This window comes from Lates calcarifer, linkage group LG15 (genome assembly GCF_001640805.2).
Source record: "Lates calcarifer isolate ASB-BC8 linkage group LG15, TLL_Latcal_v3, whole genome shotgun sequence".
Lineage (NCBI taxonomy): Eukaryota > Metazoa > Chordata > Actinopteri > Centropomidae > Lates > Lates calcarifer.
In genome coordinates, this window is record NC_066847.1 from 4,873,369 (window position 1) to 4,893,495 (window position 20,127).

Consider the following 20,127-nt stretch of genomic DNA (forward strand, 5'->3'; position numbering starts at 1 on the left):
AATGGCAAATGCAGTTCGTTCATGTTCATGTTCATGTTCATCTCTTGACACTGGTCACAAACTGCCATGAGAGTGGGTTGTACTGTCACAAACTAGCTTGAAAAATGGGACAAGGAGGTGGCCCACCTGAGAGTTATATGCAAAAGAAACAGGGTTTATCAAAACCAAAGCTGATGCAAATGAACACTGGGGTGTTTATCAGCAATATATGGATGCGTTTTGTTGTGCTGAGGACAGAGAAACAAAAGGAGATGCTTCAGAGTGAATGTCAAGGTGGAGAGAGACAAGAGTGAGTGCATGGGCCAGCTTTTATAGCCAGAAAGAGCCAGGTGAACATCATCAGCTAACGACCCTGCGTGTCAGCCAATCTCCTGCCGAGGTCGGCCAGGACAGCCTCTGAGAGAGGAGTCACATAAAGTTTAAATCTTTAGAGAAAGGTTTACGCTGGGTTTATCAAACCAAAGCTCAGCTCAGCCCAGCTCAAAACCTTCTCTTATTCTAAGAGCTTTATTACTGGAGAGCCTGCAAGATGTTGCTTTTGTGTTCAGTCAAATTGCTTATAAATTAGGAGACAAGTCACAGGTGTGATATAGTGGATCCAGATCATGTGACTGCAGTTACAATAGGTATTTCACTTTGGATAAAAATACATGTAACCCAAGATCCTACCATATAGAATTATCAAAACAAAAAGTCTTTTATTTATAACCAGATGATAGTTTTGGTTTAATTTAGTTGTACTGTGACAAGCCACAGAAATGTTTTTAAATAATGAAGTACAAAGATAAAACCAGACTGTTGTTACATGTCAGACAAACAAAAGCTCATGGGTCGCAACAATTCTGACTTCAAAACAAATCATATCATAGGAGGAAATTTAGGAGGAAGACAAGCAACAAAAACAAATGTCAAACTGACAAACTAAGATGCAAATGTTATGGAGACTGTTTCTACTAAATGACAGCAGAACACAGCTGGGAGAAAAACAGCAAAATGCATAAAGATTACAAGGAGAGGAAATAAATTAAAAAGCATACATACATACATATATACATACAGGGTGTTCAGCAATTAGAAGGCTGTGTATATTCTGCACAAAAACACCATCAATGCCAGAGATCTCATGCAGATATTTCTTGTAGCTTTTGTTTCTCACAACAACCCAGATTTTGGACAGTTGTCCTAAATACATATGAAGACACCAGCAGTTGCCTGAACATGACTTTTTTTTTTCTTTTCTTTTTTTTTTTCCTGAGCAATGACCTGAATAGGAGCCATATGGATGGTAGTGAAGTGCCTGAAAATGAATAACTCATCAAGGGTCTCTGCTATGAAACTCCAATTAGGACCGGCTTCTCATCTCTTGTGTCCTGTGGGAAAATCAATACAGGAGCTGCCTTGGAACTAATGTACTGAAAGCCCTCTTTCCTATCACTGGGTTTCACAGGAGCAATAAACAAACAAGCATGTTTCTCTTCAGACCTCAGCTAGAGTTGGTCTTAATATGCTTCACACTGAGCTGTTGCAGGAGAATTTATTTATCAAGAGGGACAAAGTGCATTAGCAGGAAGGTGTTGTGTTTCAGTCTCCTCTGTATCAAGATAAAACAGTAAAGGTTCACCAGACAAAAACATCCATGTATGTGTGTTTTATTAAAAGATGAGCTGATATTCACCATAGCCCAGCTGGTGTGTATGAGGAGTCTGATGTTTTTAAGATGCTTTTCAGCTCCTCTTTCATAGCTTCTTAAAATACTGTCTATAGCACCATTATCCACTTCAACTCTGCCAGACACGGCAGTAGGTCCATTATGATGCATCCAGCGCATGTTGTGCAACCTACTCAGCCGTGTTTTAAATTCTCAAGATCATACAAAGATTTTGGCAAACATATCTGACCCATCGTGCTAAGGGGGAAATGTTTACTAGATGGTGTACAAACATATCTGATCTGATGACGCAGCCACAATGTAAGCATTGCAAAGCTTCATAGAACTGAACATAAAAAATATTTGTCAGCTGGATAGATGGATAAAATCTGTGAACAGGAACTGCACATGTGAAGAAAGTTTTATAAAGTCTTTCCGGCTCTGGCGAGAGCTGCATGAGAGGATTGTGAGTTTACCACGTCTCTGCTAGCAGGTCAAGGCTACATTAGTTAATACAACCAAATTTCTGACCTGGCTGTTGTCAGTTGAGTTGCATTGTGGGTAACGTTGGCCTGAGGATTTAAAGAGGCAGTTTAGTAATGTTGGTATTGCACATTTATAGTTGGGGGACTTAAAAAAGATTAAAGTCAGATTTCCTCAACTTTTAGTCCTTTGTATGGATCGAGCTTCAGAAACACTGAATCCTTTATTTCCCAGGATGCAACCAAATTGTTTTAAACCCAAATTGAAAAGGTTCAATATTTACTGTGAAAGATCATCCTATAAAGGTCATTTCACCCAAATCACAATCGAGCATATTTTCCCGCTTTCCCCCCAGTGGTATCCAGCCATGCACATAATCTTGGTTTTATGTACCATGTGTGATGTGCCACCACCCCTATACAAAGAAGGTGAATTGGAATTTGAGCAGCACAAACAAAAGTCCATTCACCTCCATTTTGGGGTGCCAGCACAAATCTCTAAATCCCCAAACCTCAACACATAAAACTGAAATTATGCAGCATGGTCACATATAGTGACTGATACCAGGGGCAATAATACTGCCATGCACATTTGTTACTCTAATTAGGTACAGCAGAGATGCAGCATGGCTCTACTACTGAAATTAAAAAAAAACAAAAAAGATAAATACCTTCAGTAATAACTTCCTTGTTGTCGTTACCAGCGCTTTATACATAACTTAGAAAAATGGTCAGAGCAGAAAACAAGACAGATTGCAAAATAGCTCCCTGGTTACCCCCCAAAAAAGATTGTTTATGGGTTTTATTAGCATTTTTAAAACGGAAATAACTGTAGTTTTATGAGCTTGGTCTTTGCAAAATGATTTAAAGTTAAAAAACAGTTTTCTCTCTCTCTCTGACTTTAAATGGATGCAGATTTAGTAAATGCTTAGGGCTTTATTTTCTCAAGATGTACAGGTTTTTTAGCATATGCTGTCTGCGCAGTGTTTTTGATATTACTCGTGAAGACTATGGATATCATAGCATGATTGTCAGTGAGTAAAATGTTCCCTACACCACTTCAAAAACAGCAGTTTGATGATGTCGCACTCGCTCCTTGATCTTGACAACTCGTAACCCACAAGACAAACCAGAAAAACTGCAGGAGGAGTTTAGAGAAAGTGTCTACTCCTGCAGAAAGACACCCTGAAAGTTAATATCATTGGAGTTCAAATTTAAGGAAATGGCAGTCCAAAGTCAAAGCAAGTGAAAGGAGCTTAACAGAGCTGACATTGTTGTCACTGGGTCCCAGAATTCACAAGCATCCCCGGCTTTGAAGAGCAGCACTTCACAGCCTTCAGAAACTAAATTATGTCTAAAATGGGATTAAGGCCCCACATCACAGCATCAGTATGGCAGGGAGAAATCTTTGAAGAAATAGTTTTAAGACATAGAAAAGGACACCTCAGATCCACACAGGAAGATATCGCGTGTGAGTCAATCGTGTCTTTTTCGAATCAGGTTCACACCAAAGCCTCGTGGTGCAGACTGTCTTTCTCTGGGTTGTTGATGCAACAAACACAGGATGCAGATTTGTAGCTTTTCTTCTAACGTCAGCTCTCATCCATCACATGCAGTACATGTTGTATTGTGGGCTCTGTGTCTGCAGCCTGCATGTTGTGCAGCGAGCAGATCGTTAACGTGTATTGCCTGTCCATGATATCTCTGTCCTCTCTGATGGAGGTGAGAGAAGAGGTGACCTAGATAGAAGGAGAGTAATTTGCACTGTCCGTGCAAGTGAGAGATCACGCCCGCTCTGTCAGACAACGTGACGATGATGCTGATAGCTGTAGGACGGAGGGGCAGGTTTTGGTTTCCAGGGTGCTGTTGTTTAGAAGGTGTAGTAAGATATAAGAAACAAGCAATAACATGCACCTAACAGAATAGACCTAACAGTTTTGTTGTGAATGTTGAAGCCAGAGAGGTGGAACTTTTCAGACTGAAATGTTATAGTTTTTACACTAAAAAAATATGATAAGCTTCTTAAATACATTGCATTCTTGAAGATTTTATTTTTGGTTCTCACACCTCTAGCTGAGGCTTCTTGTCATGTTTCAGATGTCTATAAAATGATAGCAGCTCCACTGAGGTGTGATTTCCCTTTTAGACGTCTACGGTGGTTTCATTAAAATACCTGAGACCAAAGAAGTAAAATCACACAATATTTCACAGAAAACAAAAGCTATGGAAAAGAATTTAGTTTTTCTCAAAATCTGGGAGGATCTAGACCACTGTGCCGCCCATGTAATAATGTGATATATGAAATATATCAGGCACACAGAGCCTTCTCCTGCAGACCTAGTGCTTTTACCGTGAATTATTTGAGTGCATTTTGCTGATAATACTTGCATACTTTAACTAATGGTGTATTTGTACGTTGTTGTACTTAAGCGAAGGATGTGAATACTTCTTTCACCACTGCCTAGATACCATATAATGGAGGTCCAAAGTAAATGGCTAAATATAGGTCCATGATAAACGAACATCTGGAAAGAACCATTGTGGCGTGCTTGCAGTTTACATTATGAGCAAAAGTGAATAGTCAGATCAGGTGGAGTTGAGTCTAAACTGAGGTTAACATGACAAAGAAACTGGCTCTTCCTCTTCTCCAAAGTAGGTTGTGGTTAAAAGAGTCAGCTCGGTTAACCTAAAAAAACATCTGGTTCTTAGCTAACTACCCGGGAGGCTAATTTTAAAAAGCAGTAAACAGACACACAGAGAGGAACCCAGGGCCCCCCCTGTCAAAATTTTGCTCTTGGCCCTCTCCTTTATTTGAATAAAATAATTAGGGCTTCTGCTTTAAAGTTGATGACTTGTCGGATGATCTGTGTCAGAACCCCCCATTTGAACTGTCAGTTTCAAACATCAAATGCTCACATTTTTATTCTCCCTGAAAAGAGCATAATAAAAGCCTTCACTGACACATGATGAACAGTAACAACTCTGTGCACAGGCTGATCCTTTGTTTTCTTAACTACCTCATCATGTGTTATCAGGCTACATAGTTTGGTCTTGACTCAAAAGTAGGCTAATGCCTCATAAAAGTCATAAAAGTTGGATGTACTTTGTTTGCCTTCTATTAAGGTTTATTATTGTTGCAGTTTAAGCCAGGAAAATGTCCTTAGACGGTGCGTAGGTGTCCTTGGGAGGGAAGGAAAACCAAAGTAAATTAAATTTTTGACCTGACTATGATGCTAGATGAAAGGTAAGGGGATCAAAGTTAGAATAATTCATTGTGTGGGAACATCCAGACTTTAGTCTGCACCACATTTTATGGGAAGGGTTGTTGAGATGTTTCACACAAAATGTGTGCAAAAATTCATGGTAATTCATCCAGTAGTTGTTGAGATATTTCAATCTGGACCAACAGACTGACACTGCGATTCCCAGAGCAACTCCACAAGCATGGCTAAAATATAAGTAAACTAACAACATGAATGAAGTTCTGGGACTGTTACTAAATAGACCTTGTGGTGATTCACGTCTGTTTCTGAACTTTCAGTCTCAAATTCAGGCCAACATGGACAGAAATAGCCAGAAAATGTACATTTAAACATCTACAGTTACATGACAAACATATGATTCGACAGAAAGATCCAGGATGTTACTAAATGGACCTTGCACTGAGGGTTTTTTTGTCAGGCTGGTGAGAGGTTTTGGAACATCCATGCTAAGCAATAAACTGATTTCATCTAAACACAAAAGTGAGCACATGTGACAGCGAGGGATGCATCTAAAAATAGCACAAATATCAAATATTTATTCTTAATGTTTTTGAAAGAACCAATTACATTTGGAAATGGTTGTTGTGATGCTTTCATACATAGTGGATGCTGAATTTTCTGTTGCTGTGACAACGCTCCAGGTTGAGCGAGCCTATCAGGAGCAGTATCTGAATGCCCTTTTTTAAAAGTATTTGCTTCATCATTACTGGACTGTGTCTGCAAACCAGCTGACCCCACTAGTCTACAAAAATACAGCTATATTCAGAGCTGGCGAAAAACAGAATTATGGTTTGTTATGGCTATGTTGCAAAGTTGGTGAAGAGGAGAGGGGGGTTTAAAGAAAAACAATAAACCTGTGTTTTTGTTGAGCCAACTCTCAGCGTGCACTGTGAACTTTAAGTTGACCTGCAGCTGCACCCTGCTTTGTCATAAGCCTGAAAATAAACTTTGTCTTAGGTTTGTGTTTCCAAATACTGGATAATATATCTCCATACACATTTTCTTAAAATGAGAGAGAGGAAGTTTAGCAGCAAAAACTTTAACATTTAGATTTGTATTACTCTTGTTTGGCTGTCAACATCAGGTGGGAAAATTGTGAGAGTGAATAACAGATTTTCCCTTCCTGCTGAGATGCCTTTTAGCAGTGTGCTTGCACCAAAGTAAAACAGTGTTTAACTGCATGAAGACATGATCTCAGGAAAAACCCGGACTTACTTTAAAGTAGCTTTGACCCAGGTGGTTAAAATACAGCTCCTCCTCATCTTCTAACCGTGTGGTCCTTCTTTGTAGTCTCACAGATAACATCGCAGACAAAGACAGCGATGTGATTACTTTGTTTTTTAGGCTCGCAGGTTGGTGCCGGAGTGCTGATGCAGCAAGGTGGCCCCGCATAATAAGTCAGGGAGAGTGGGGAACCACACTCCGGGGACTGTGATTAACTCTCACCTACTCCAAAGCACAGCAAGCCATTACGGAAAAATTATTTCTCAATTTACTTTCTGGGAAGGCTCTGAAGAGAGCATGTTTCTGGGAGTGGTTCCAACATAAACCCCCGAAAAATGCAGATGCGTCGCTCCCTGTAGGAACTTAGAAAGTAATGCTTGTGTAAATAATGTCTGGAGCAGTGTCTTGTGTTCTAATGATTAGCTCTGCACAACCTACAGCTTAATGTGTGACTGCTTTAGGTCTGTGTGCGCCTGTTCTGTCATCTTGCTCAATAAAAATCTGTGGAAGAAAAATGAGGCGTTGTGTGGTGGAGTGGTTTTAAGTGTTTTGACTCGAAGTCTGTCTCATGGCACCGCATGCTGATCAGTGTCTTTCTTTCCCAGAAATGTTCTCACTTTGCAATTCTCTCTGTATGACTGAGTTAGACGTGGGGATGATAGTACGAAAGTACTGTAGTTGTAGTAGTAATAATACCTGCAGCAGAGGCTACAATAGAGATAGAAAGTAACTGGAGGGTTAGTAGTAGTGTAGTAGTTGTCTAGATGCTGTAGTAGTACTGTAGTATTGTTGTACTGATAGTAGCGGTTGTAATAAAGTAAAATAGAAGTTAGTTATAAGAAAATTTAGTATAGTCAATGGATAAATAGTTGCTTGGGGATAATTTCCCAGCAGTAGTTTTAATAGTGGTGGAAATAAAACTTGCAGTAGTACAGTAGAAGTGTAGCTGGTGGTTGTTTATCCCACAGTAATTTACCTCCCTTCTCCAAAATGTGTCATTATTATCATCTTAAGAGCGTGTGATTTGAGTGAACTGACCCTTTAAAATGTTATTTACAGTAGCATCAGTACCATAAAAATACAGAAAAACTGTCTTAAAGTAAATGTTTAGTTCTTTGCAGGGGTTAGCAGAGCATTTTTGTGTGTTTTAAAGCATTATATGTGACATAGAAAACTGGTAAGAGCAAAAATTGCCAATGAACCTCCAGATTACCAGAGCTAAAGCTTTCATTACATAGCTTACACTGAACAAGTTGAACAACTGTGTATGTTTTCAGCTCCATAACTGTCTATTAACCTGGCTGGTTTGTGATACTTTAAGCAGAAGGATGTCAGAAGAAAAGAGAGGAGACCAAAGGGGATGGCTCTGTCTTAGTTTTATATTTGACTATTATCTATGGTGGTTCCCTCAGGGACAAAGTTACTCTTGTCTAACGCAGCCTCTCTGTGACAGAGGCAGATGAAGGCTGGTGTACAGTATATCCACATTACACCTTTGGCTGGTGCAGCTTTAATTAGAGAGGATTTTCACACTTTGCAGTACAGCAAAGGCTAATGTGGCGTGTGTAGGTGTGATGTATTCTCAAGTTTCTGTTCTTGAACAGTTGATCAGTGCTCTATGAATAGGCTCTGTGAAGTTCTGCAGTGTTACTTCGCTCATGTTCGCTGCCTTCTTGACTCATATCGGTACTCATACTGCACCGCCGAGCGTAACAGTCTGGAGTTTATGTAAAAAAGGGTACTCACTCAAATCCTGAGACTTTTATTTCACTCTTGTCTTTTCAGATGATTTTCATTTTTGCATGGTCCACACCTTCAGACCAGACAAGCCATTCTTTGAGGTTTCTTTGAGTGTGTGTGTCGGTTTCATGTGTGTGTGTGTGCATGCGAATGCAAATGTCGTAGGTGCGAGCAAAATCCAACTGACACGTGTTGCGGCTTTTTATTTTTCGGCAGTTGTCTAACATGGCAAGAATGGCAAACCACACACACACACACTTCCTCTGAGAAGAGTGTGTTTTTTGTGTGTGTGTGTGTGTCTGTCCTCTGAAAGTACATTACGTGATGATACTTTAAAAGCACAAAGAGCATTAAAATGTTTACCTCAAAGTGAGCAGCTTCACATGAGCAGTCTTATTTACTCAAGGAGTTACTTATCTGACAAATACATGTCATGAATGCAGACGGTTGCCATGTTGACTCATGGCAACCTGGGAGTTTCTGTAGCAGTTGATTTATGTCTCGGTTTTTATTCTTTGCAGTGTACATTGCTGTTGAAAATAACCTCTCAGACAGTGCACGTACATTGCATAAATCTTCTCTCTCATATCTAAGAGATCTGGTTTTTTTTATCTGAGATTTGAGTGATGTTGACAGCTCTTGATTATTTCTCATACTTTGATGCTTCACAGCTGTAATCACAGAAGTGAATGCACTCTGCTACATAACATGCGTGTATACTGGTTCACAGTGCTGCAGGATGAGGGTGGGGGGACAGGTTTAGAGCTGAGTTGATTGTAGGTTGTAACAGACGTCTTGTTTTCATCACAGGGTCTGCAGGTGAAGGCTGATTACGTTCCTCTGCTACAGTCCCTCGCCACATATGGATGGAGACTCACCTGTGTGCTGCCAACTCCTATAATCAAGACGAACAGGTAATCACCCTCAATTGGCTATTAAAGGGGCATTAAGTAATCTATGACCTCCAACGACCTCTGTTGGCAGCAAGCAGGAATTGCAACAACAGCAGCTGTGTTTCTTTTTACTGATTTATGAGTGTCTATAAAAACTATTCACAGCACAAAGTGATCTCTCTTTAACTATTTATGTGAGTTCTAAAACTAATTAGCAGCACTAGTGTTGATTTAAGAGTGTCCTGTTTCCTAAGGAGTCAATACTTACGCACACATTTTTCTGTTTTGCCACAGTGGTGCTAAATCTTAAGCTTACGTCAAGGTCTAACATCAGCCTCAATTCATACCTAACAAGTTGTCTCTGTTGTGTAAAAATATACTAAAACTATGTGAAAATTACAGTTCAGATACATGGATGGATTAGATCAGTCTTTATGAGCTGAGGATTTAATCAAAACATGAAAAACGTCACATCCTCTGATCCTTTACCCTACATTTATTAACATATTATCAGCAAAGATGCACCTAAATTGAAGTGGAAATATGAAGTACTGTAAAGTGAAAACTCAAGGCAAGGCAAGTTATTATACAACACCTTGCATCGACAAGACTTTTTGTGATATACGCAATTGCAAGGCCAATATTATAAGACTCATTTAAATAGGATTAGAGTACAAAACAGAAGGAAAAAAAATACTTGAATAGAGTAAAACTGAAGATAAACAAGAATAAAAAGTCACACTTTTCAACCTGTAACCTGAGGTAACAGCTCTGTATCTGCAATGTTTACAGAGACTACACAGCATATCGATTTTTTTTTTAATTCAAAGTTCTGTGAATAAAAATGAAAATGGAAAATGTCACTGATAACATTTTCAAGTGTAGTTGTGGGGAGGCAACTCTTAAGCTCACACAAGACCTTTAAAGTAGAAAAAAAGAACTGTATATGCTACAGTTTTTCTGTGAAAACTGGAACCTGGTATAATTTATAACACAACTGACCCAAATCTGTGGCAATTTAGGCTGAGCTTTGAGCTGAGCAGCGGCAGCGGCAGCAGCTGCGAAAGTTTAAAAGCAGCAGCTCTGACTGAAGGTGGAAAATCTCCTCACAGAAATGTTATGGTGCCTCAACTAAGCTCATGCTGACTCATCACTCATGGCTGCTATATGAGTGTACATCCGCTTATATGGTTGAAGGCCTCGCATGTTCTCAGTCACACTGAACAGCTTCACTTCAGAACAGAATTTGTCCCTCAACATGCTGATAATGTGCTGTACCAGTCAGATATTTCACTCCAGTACAGCTCTCTGTGACACGTCAAAGAAACCTAAGAAACCACTCATGAAGAGTGTACTAATGAAATAAAACACAATCAAATATAGTCAGAGGCCTTCATGATCAAACAGACCAGAAAACTGCAGTCAGTCAATGCTTCACAATCTGAAGACAGCAGTTGGGCTTTGAAATCTTTACTTAAAGAAATCATGAAACTTCAGTAAAATCTGTAAAAGATGAGACTCCACAAACAAGAGAACAAATACTGTAAATACTGGCACAGTCACAAGGAAACTTCAGTACAGACTAGCTGTCAAATTAGTTCATTGTCCCTCATACCTGGAGGAAACGAAGAATCACTGCATAATATTAACTCCCCTTTTAAAGAGTTTACTGCCTTTAAACAAAACCAAAAATCCTCCACACATCTCATCTTTTGTATGTAACACATGCAAAGAGAGAAAACAAGAAAGGCAGCTCTACAGTTTGGAGGGATTTTCTCTTTGATAGGTTCATGTCTGCCTTAAAACAATACCCACATTCCCAGATGTAAGTTGAAAGTGCTTTTGGTTTCTGTAATTGCCCCTGCTGCCCATACAGGCCACAGAGAGATCCCTTGTAAAAGCAGTCTCAGTGCCTGTGGTGTACTGACTAATCTGTGCAAAAATGGCTGCTAATACGGAGGAACGGGAATAGGTGGAACTAATATTAGAGAAATGAAGTGCAAATCTTCCAAATTTATGGTCATTTTAGTACCAAATTCTCACTTTCTGTCCTTCTGTTGCAGCTCAGAAGGGGAATATTGTCCATGGAGGCACAAAAGGGAATTTCATACTAAAAAAGACTGTGGAGTATCCCCACATGATTTGTCAAAGTCAGACTGCTTAAATCGCTTAAGGGAACTCTTTGTGGCTAGTATGAGCAGGAGGAATGATTATAGCCACCAATAACTCTTTCAGTGTACATACAACAATGTAAATATTGCTTTGAGATAGACTTGAAAAATGTGGAGCTGTCTTTTAATAATATGTTGCGATGTGTCACACTGATGAAGTGTGCATGTAGTATTTCTTTGCTCTGCTCCCACCTCAGCTGGTCATGTTGCTCCTTCAGAACATAGCTGATTAATTACCTCTCTATTTTCATCCTTTGTTTTTTCTAGCATCCTTCCCTCTCTCCTCTCTTTCAAAATGCCACAACGCAACAGCACAACATGGCTAATTAATCAGAGTCGGCCTAGATACAGTACAAGACGGAGCTCATTTCTCTCCCTGCCTGGAAAACATTTTGCGCGCCGAAATAATGGTTGATGATCTATTTCAGATTAGCAATACTCATTACACTTGTTTTTGTGGTGTTGACTCCTCCATTTTTAAACAGCAAATTTGCAAATGCACGCTTTTTGTAGTCTGAGGGCTTACAGGCTGCACTTCATCTGGAGGGGTCGGATGAGTGTCAGTGATCTCAGCGGCGTCTGAAATTAATGCTAACTGGTGCTCAGCGGCTTCTCCACACAACATTAATTCATGTAGTTGTCTCAGAGCATGCATTCATGCTCGGCGCATTCAATTAATGTAGATGGTAATTACATTTTGGAGCCATTTACTACAGTAAATGTGAGTTTCTCTGCATTAACTGTGACACAAGTGAACATACAACAAGGAAGCAAGAAGCTTTAGAAAAATTAGTTAATTATTTCAGGTATCTCACTTTATCGGATACTAAATAGTGATCAGCATAGACATTTCAGAGTCTTAAAAGAAAGATTGAAATTTGGTTGCAGCATTTCATATGTCAGTTATTTTTTATTTCAAGTGGCAGTTTGCAGCAGAGGTGTGTGGATAGGCTTTTTCCCTACAGATGAAGCTGCCAACAGGTACAATCACCCATAAATAGACACAGGTTATTGCCGTTCTATATGGCTTCAAGTTATAATAGTGTGGCTGATACTGACAGCCGAGAGCAGGTCCAGTAAAGGCCTGTAATTTTCTAAGCCATCCACTCCTTTCTAGCTTAATGGGCTGGGGCTTTTGCCGGGAACTCAGGCTAGTTTTCAGCTTTGATTCACCAGGAAGGCGTCCAGCATTCTTGACAGCCCTAGAAAATAGCTCATGGATAAATGGTGGAAGGAAGGAGGTAATGGAGAAAAGAAGTTGTGGTGGGCTTTGGATGGTTTAGATAGTAAGCCTTGTGCTGGATGAGTCTCAAGTCCATTTGATGTTGAGAAAGGGAAGATTTGTAGAAGGCTTTTAGGGTTCTGCAGTGATCATAAACCTGCCATCTTTCCTCATGTGCAAGGTTGAGTGGGCAGCTTAACTTTAGCCAACATGTAACCTTTGTGTGTGTGTGCACAAGTGCATGTGTTGTTGGACTTGTGTCAGATAGCAGCACAGGACAACATATCTCTTTTTAAGCTATGTCCAATAATAGCAAAAGAGAAATAGAAGGAATAAAGCAGAAACAAACAATAAAACTGCCACATATCGGGCTGTCACAAGAGATAAAAGCGGAGAGGTAAAACTCAGCAGGCAGCTAGTTAGTGAGAGCACACTGAGCTAAAAAAAAAAAGGGGGGGGGGTCTGTTTATGACAAAGAGTGAGAGTAAGCGTGAGAGACAGGAAGCCCACTCAGAAATGAATCTGCATTTCGTGCCACGATTAATCTGTCAACGCGAGTACTTGTACAGATTATCCTGCTCAGAACACAGGGGTGTGACATGTGCATGGGTTGAAGGATTATTTTTGGGGAATTTGGGGGGAAAAAAGGAAGAAATGCATGTTCTGAGAAGTAGAGAATGTACACAGACATTCAGGAAAACTTCAAAATCTGACTCTTAGCATGTGAATCATCTGTTTCCCTGAAAGATTCAAAGGACAGGGGTAAAAATGACGCTGACAGATGACAGCAGATGTGAGCCTATATCCTTAAACTGTCAGATAAGAGTGTGAAGCATGAGCAGTGGCCAAGAATCATTTGACTATCTTGATGGAAGGTCAATAAGAGTGTGGATCACTTTGTGTTATCCCAGGATTTAACTCAAATCAGTTTTACACATTTATCTTGGAGTTCTGCAGTATTTTTCAAGCACAAAAAACAACAATAAATTATGAAAAATCTGTGTTTTTTTTAAATAATTTCTAAATGTTTAAAACTTGAAAAGCAAGTGGGAAAAATGTATTTTCATCTCCAATTTAAATCATTTCTAAATAAGTTAGTACCAAAGAAGTGCTTGATTTAAGAAATAAAATAATTTCAGAGTGTTGTTGAATTTCCAAAATTTTCAGCTGATGTTCTCTTCTCTTTGCTTTTCTCTTTCTGTCCTCATCTTTTAGTGATGGAAGTCTGTCCACCAAACAGATTGTTTTCCTGCAAAGACCTGTGTTGGGCCGAAAGAGGAGGGAATCCAAGGTACACGACCTCACATTCCTCTCTGTATTTCTTGGCTAATGTGAGGTCTCCCACCAGTCGTTCTGTCACCTGCTTGCCATATATCCAAAGCTAACATCACCTTTTGCCACCTCCAACTCCACAGCTGTTTTTGTTCTAGGTAGACAAACACACACAGCGCTGGACAAGAGTGAAGAAACTCTTCTCTGTTTGAGATATCGGGAATTCCTCAGCAACAGACAAATGTGTTGTTTGGGGAAGTGTGGTTGTAATGCTTTCTTGGTGACCCTCAATAGTGGTGATAACCTCTAAAGCTAACCTTTGTCCACAGTGGAATGAATCCATGTTGATGCTTTCTGTGACCCGAATTTAAACTGCCATCACAACAACAAATTTAATAGGCCCTAAGACTCAGGGAATTGCTAGCGTTAACAAGATTTCCGTGCCCGTTCCTTTGCAGTTTATCTCAGTATTCCTGCAGTGTGTAGAATGCTGCAGAAGTTGTTCAAGTAATTGAGGACATATTGCATTAAATTTTTGCCCGTTTGTTTGGTCAGACTGAAGGCCTTGAGGGCACCAATATCTCCCCTCAGAATGGCCTCAATTTCCTTCTCTGCATCAATGAAGCTCATTTGAATTAGCTAGTTATCCCAGCACAATATTAGATCCACTGTGATCCATTCTTAATTAAGTCTGCGTGCAATGCTTTTTGCCCAAAAGCATGTTTCAAGAGTTAAAATGTATTCCACTAACATGCTAATGTAAATGTTTCAGAAACTGATCTTCAAGCCCCGAAGCAAGTCCAACAAGAGCTGTATCAAAGACACCGCAAAGAACAAGAAGAAGAAAAAAACAAAAATGGAGAAGGATGCAGAAGATCCCAAGATTCTTGATGATAGAGAAAAAGTTGAGAAAGAGGAAGACAAGAGTAGGGATGAAAGGGCGAACACAACAGATGTAGAGGCAGTGAGAGAAAGTGAGACGCTGGAAGAAAGGGAATCGAGGTGTGAGGAAGATAGAAAGATTAATGATGGGATTGAAATCAGCATAGAGACTGTCAAAAAGGAAGATGGAGGAGCAGAGACAAAAGACAAAGGAGCAGAAAATGGCTCAGAGGAAGGAGGAGAAGAGGAAAAAATAACATTGGATGGAGAGCCTTTAGAGAACGGAGAAATCCAGGAAGTGGTAGAAACCGTTGCGACTGTTGAAACAGAGAACAAGACCAAAGAAAAGGAGGACAAGGGTGTGGCAGAAGTTGTGATCGAAAATGGCGTCGAGACAGATGAGGAAAAAGATGAGGGTGAAGAGAGTGCAATCAAATGCAAGACAGAGGAACCAGCAGGCGTGGAGGTCATTGCCAAGGAGATTGTGGCGGATTCACAGGCCACGCCGACCAATCAAAACCCAGAGGAGCCTAAAGAGTAGCCCCAAGTCACGGTTTTTCCCCACCCTACCTCTGAAAATTCCCCATCTGAAGAACTGGTTCACAGTGTTGTCCCTAATCCAAATTAACGGGGCTTCGGTCCCCATCGCTGCAGCATTGTCCAAACCTGCCATCTTTCATAAACGATTCCCCCCAAACTGCCACAGTGTAGCTACAGAATGATTTCATGTAATTGCAGACATCAGTCCTACTGTATAACCACACATACTGAATGTATATATCCAAAACAGGTGGTGCTGGTGCGTGAAAGTCAAAGTGGAGTCACTGGAATTACTGGATGAGGACCAACAGGGGGGTGAATATTTATAATGTTGCTCCAGGATGACTCTTTGTTTTACTTGAGAGGAATGAGCAACAATTTAAAGACCCGGTCACATCAGCACTTAAAACATTTTGCAGTGAAATCAGTTAATTAAAATGGAACCAGCATAACTTGTGATTAGTTCTTGCAAAGTAATTCTGCGTGCATCACACCCAAGTTTGTGCAACAACACATTAGATTTAATTTAACCCCTTCTGTCAGAATATAGACAAAAGAGGAATAGTCAGCTGATGGTTATGAGTCCAGAGTCAATGGTACAAATATGACTCTTGAACTGTGTGAGCTTATTGTCTCTTCAACAACCAAGCTGGTCAGTAACAAGCTCGCTAGGTCTAAGAGCTTTTTTTCAGTAATTCTTTATTGAATGAAATGGTGTAAAATAATGCTAGCATGTTAGCTGTTAGCTCACCAGACACAGTAGTTTACCAGCTATCCATGTAAAGAGTTTTTGTGTCGCCAAGCATCCAGAACCACAAATTCTGCAGAGATACCCGGATGAATTACATTCTGCCACTCTGGTGTGACCAGGCCTTTAAGAGGGGTGAGGAGCAACATTTTGATGTCAACCTGTCTAATTAGGGTTAATTAGAAGAACAGCAGTGATGTTCCTGAAAGGTCATCGCTTGGCCCCCCCAGCTCTTATCTTGTCTGAGAGTCCCAACCAGATATAGCATCTGCTACAAGAGGTACTTTCACCTGACAGTTCAACAGTCTGAGCTGCTCTTCTCGGTTTCTGAAGCTGTGGAAAAGCAAGTCAAATCCAAGAGACAGAATCCTGACAAGGCACAAGCCTGCCTCAACCACACGACTGACGATACAAAAGGCAGACAGGCTCAGAAAAGTGTCCTATGTGATCACAGACTAGACTGTATCACCATTTCCTGTTCCTTCTCTCTGTGCACCATAGTAAGTTGTGATGTGGAGGAAACTTGGAGGAGAATGCCGGTAGAGGTGATGGGAAAGGCGTTTGTTGCGACAGGCAATCCAAAGTAGGGTGAAGAGATAATTGTTTACGCTGAGCTCTAAGCCGTCAAGTGCTTCAAAAAGAGCCGATAATCACTCTTTGGTGTGGTGTGCTAAGCTCACCTTGCATACAGAATGTTCCATATTCAAAGCCAAGTCAGATAAGGATGTGAAATTCAGCTGAATGTTTGCATCTCAAGGGCAAAACTCATATTTAGATCCACCTAGTTAGTTTTTACATACAGGAGTGAGGATTATTTCTACGCAGAGTTGCATTTTTAATTACATTTCCAGTCAAAGGCCACAAACACAAGCACTTCTCAGTGTGGAGACAAGGTTAAGCTGCGTGGTCAGGGCAGAGGCTTGTTGTTTACTCAGACCCAAAACTAAAGATTGAGAGCTGAAGATTGAGACAATGAACGAGGTTGAGAGGAAAAAAGAGAGACCACAGAGCATAAGAGAGTCAAATAAAAGAAATGAATAGGCTCATTTAAAGTAACGGCCGTTTGCGTCCCACATTCCCCGTTGAGATTTCCTTCATTATTTTACCTCCAGCTCTTTAAGCACCTCTTACCCAGACATCATTTCTGACAATAACCAAGTCATAATGTGCTGTTTCATTGCATCGTGTAGCTCTCCATTTGAGAAAGGGGAACGGGAGGGAGGAAGGAGGCAACGCTCACGGTGTAGAGCTCTCATTAGCTCGCTAATGGATTTTGTCAGTGGGATATCTGTCAGGAATCATGCATTTCTAATGGGGGTCACTTTTTGGGGGGGAGCTATTGACAGCAAAACACCTCAACACGTCAAGAAAATAGCCTTCAGATTTAACGGCGATGTCATTTGCACTGAGGAGAAAGACTTTGTCTTAAAAATGCTTCATCACAAAATATGTCAGAAGACCTATTTATTGAAATGTTAGAATTCACTTAATGAGGAACTTAAAACTACCTGCTGTCTTGCTTTATGTAGACTATAATTTGTCATAATTTGGATCTTTTGTTTTATGAGAATAGATGATACCTTGGTCATGAAAAATGTCTCCTTTTGGAGATGAAAACTCTTCAGTTACACACAAGTAAGATCGATTATGCTGAATAAGTGCTCTCCTTTTGGGGGATTAATCCACCTGCCGCTGAGATTTTTTTCAATGTAAAATGGCAAATGTTTTTGTGTAGAGTAGGATATAAAAACTGTGACCAGTTTAGCCTTATTACTATACTGTAAATGGCCCACAACCTGCTATTAGAAATGTCTTTTAGAGGCACAATGGTGATTTCAGTGTTATATGTTTGTTATAGTCAAACAGGAAAGTTTTGCTACAGTCAGTGTTGGTATTTTGAAGCTGTTGTTCCCTGTTTTATTACTGGAATTCACAGTGAGGGGATAAAAGATTTGAAGTGTTTGTCTATATGAAGGTAATATGTTTTTGATTTATTTTCAAGATGTTTTGAACATGTTTTTTTATTATTATTATTATTGTGAATGTTCTGCTTCTGAGTCGAGAGATTTTTATTGTGGGCTTTGTGTTGCCTCTGCTGTTCCACTAAAGCTTGCTAAAATGTATTTCTGACTGACGCTTCGAGCTACCTCCCGAGGGCTGTTGTTGGTTTTAAACTGAGGGGTCACAGCGTGTACGACCCCCACACCCACCCAAAAAACATATGCTCCTTGTCCTCTCGGCCTCCACTATGACGGAGCCCAGACCTGCGAGTGTGAGTTCATCACTAATGGCAGACGAGGTCGAGGGTCACGTTTGAACCAGAATGGATTTTTCACAGCTGTACACAGGAGTTTGCACGAGCACATGACAAATAACCACTCTGATATTGAATTAAGATATGAAGTCATATCATAATATTCTCTGTGGTATTTTATTTTCTTTTTTAGCTTTCGGCTGTCTGAGCTTTAATAAGCACTTATTGTATTCAAGAAATATTTAATGCTGCCGGGGAGCAAATAAGACTCAGCTGTCACTTTCACGCTTTTGTCAGATGTGACAAATATGAATTATGAAAGGCAACACCAAAATACGCCTTTTGATAGCTGCCGAGATCACTATGAATATTTGAGAAATTTCCCTGATGATTCCTGGTCAGCTTATTTAAATCAGATTTAATCAATTTCTCCATCCTCCCCAGCGTCAAGATAAACATTTTAACTGTCATCTATCTGTTTTATGAATATGAATTTATTTCAGTATTCCCACCTTTCTCCCTTTTTTATTTTTAAATGTGAAACTGTGACATTTATTCCCTGTCGGCATCCTGTGAAAACAGACAGATCATATTCCACTTTATCAAGAAGAGCAGAGTTTGGAACATCATTTAAGCGACAAGGTGATGTCATGTGACATGACTGCGTTTTTCCGACTCCCACTACATTCCGGTTGGATGTCCACAAACATGGATGATTGTAACCTTGACGGAAGTTACATCCGGCCCTGTGTCCGCCCGTCCTACCTGAGGCGGTGGCCTTCATGGCTCTAACACTCCCTGATAAGGGCTGATTGGTTGCAGTGCAGTCTAACCTCTGACATGAGTACACTCCAGGGACTGTGGGTAATTGTGTTTTTTTTTTTTTTTTTCCATGTCTGGTATTACTAAAAAAAAAAAAGAAAAACACAGACAGGGAGAGAAAAGCGAGGCAGGATCTGACACTTCATCAGTTAAATGATGCTGAACCATGTTAACTTATCCATCCGTGAGAAGAAGGAGACCTTTGTCTAATGTTAGACTTAAATATACATTTGCAGCCCTCTACTCATTTGTGTTTTAAAAAAAAAGAAAAGAAAAGAAAAAAAGGTAATATACAGTTTCCTGTCTTTTATCAGCATAATTGTCTCTGAGCCTCAATAGTGGCGCTGGTGCAATCGTTCTTGGTAATGCTGTAAAAAAAAAATAAAATGTTATGGTTCATTTCCTGTGTGCTACTATGACGTGAAATGGGCAGAGTAGAAATGACAGAACATGATACAATAGGATGCCGTCATTTTTTTTCTGTGTTGTCACTTTAGCTTGCTCACAGCCTCTGGAAAGTATTCTTAGGTTTTTGTTTTTTTGGTCTCTGATGTTAGTTTTTTATCACCTCGGCTGCCATCCTGAATGTTGAGTATCTTTGATCATGTGCTGTTGTCACTTGCATAGCAGTGTTTGCTATCGAGGAGGAAAAAGTATTCTTTATCTTTGCTATCCTGAGTATGTCCACATTCCTATTGTTCATGACATCTGTACAATTTGTATATTATAAAATGATTTATATTTAACGTGTACACGTGTCTTTGCTTCTTTTGTGTCAAAGGAAAAACAGTTTCTGTTTGTTGAGACAGCCACTTGATCTCAAGCACAAAAGCTTTTTCTGGAATTATCCTTTAGCTCTCATGAATTGACTAAAGGTTTGCAATTTATCAAGTCTGTACACTGAAACAGTTTTTGCTTGGTATAATCATTCCTCTTATTTTATACAGACCATTAAGAGATTGCTTC

General features: G+C 39.9%; 1 protein-coding gene across 2 annotated transcripts in view; it reads left to right on the forward strand.

Moving 5' to 3' along the window:
- The window catches only part of LOC108899496 (raftlin), a 95,351-nt gene extending 75,440 nt beyond the window's left edge, over positions 1-19,911 (forward strand). For both annotated transcript variants that reach the window (XM_018699970.2, XM_018699971.2), the window contains exons 8-10: positions 9,168-9,271; positions 13,859-13,934; positions 14,688-19,911. In XM_018699970.2, the coding sequence (XP_018555486.1) occupies positions 9,168-9,271; positions 13,859-13,934; positions 14,688-15,338 (831 nt within the window). In that variant the 3' untranslated portion in view covers positions 15,339-19,911. The remainder of the gene's footprint in view (positions 1-9,167; positions 9,272-13,858; positions 13,935-14,687) is intronic.
- The last annotated feature ends 216 nt before the right edge of the window (positions 19,912-20,127 follow it).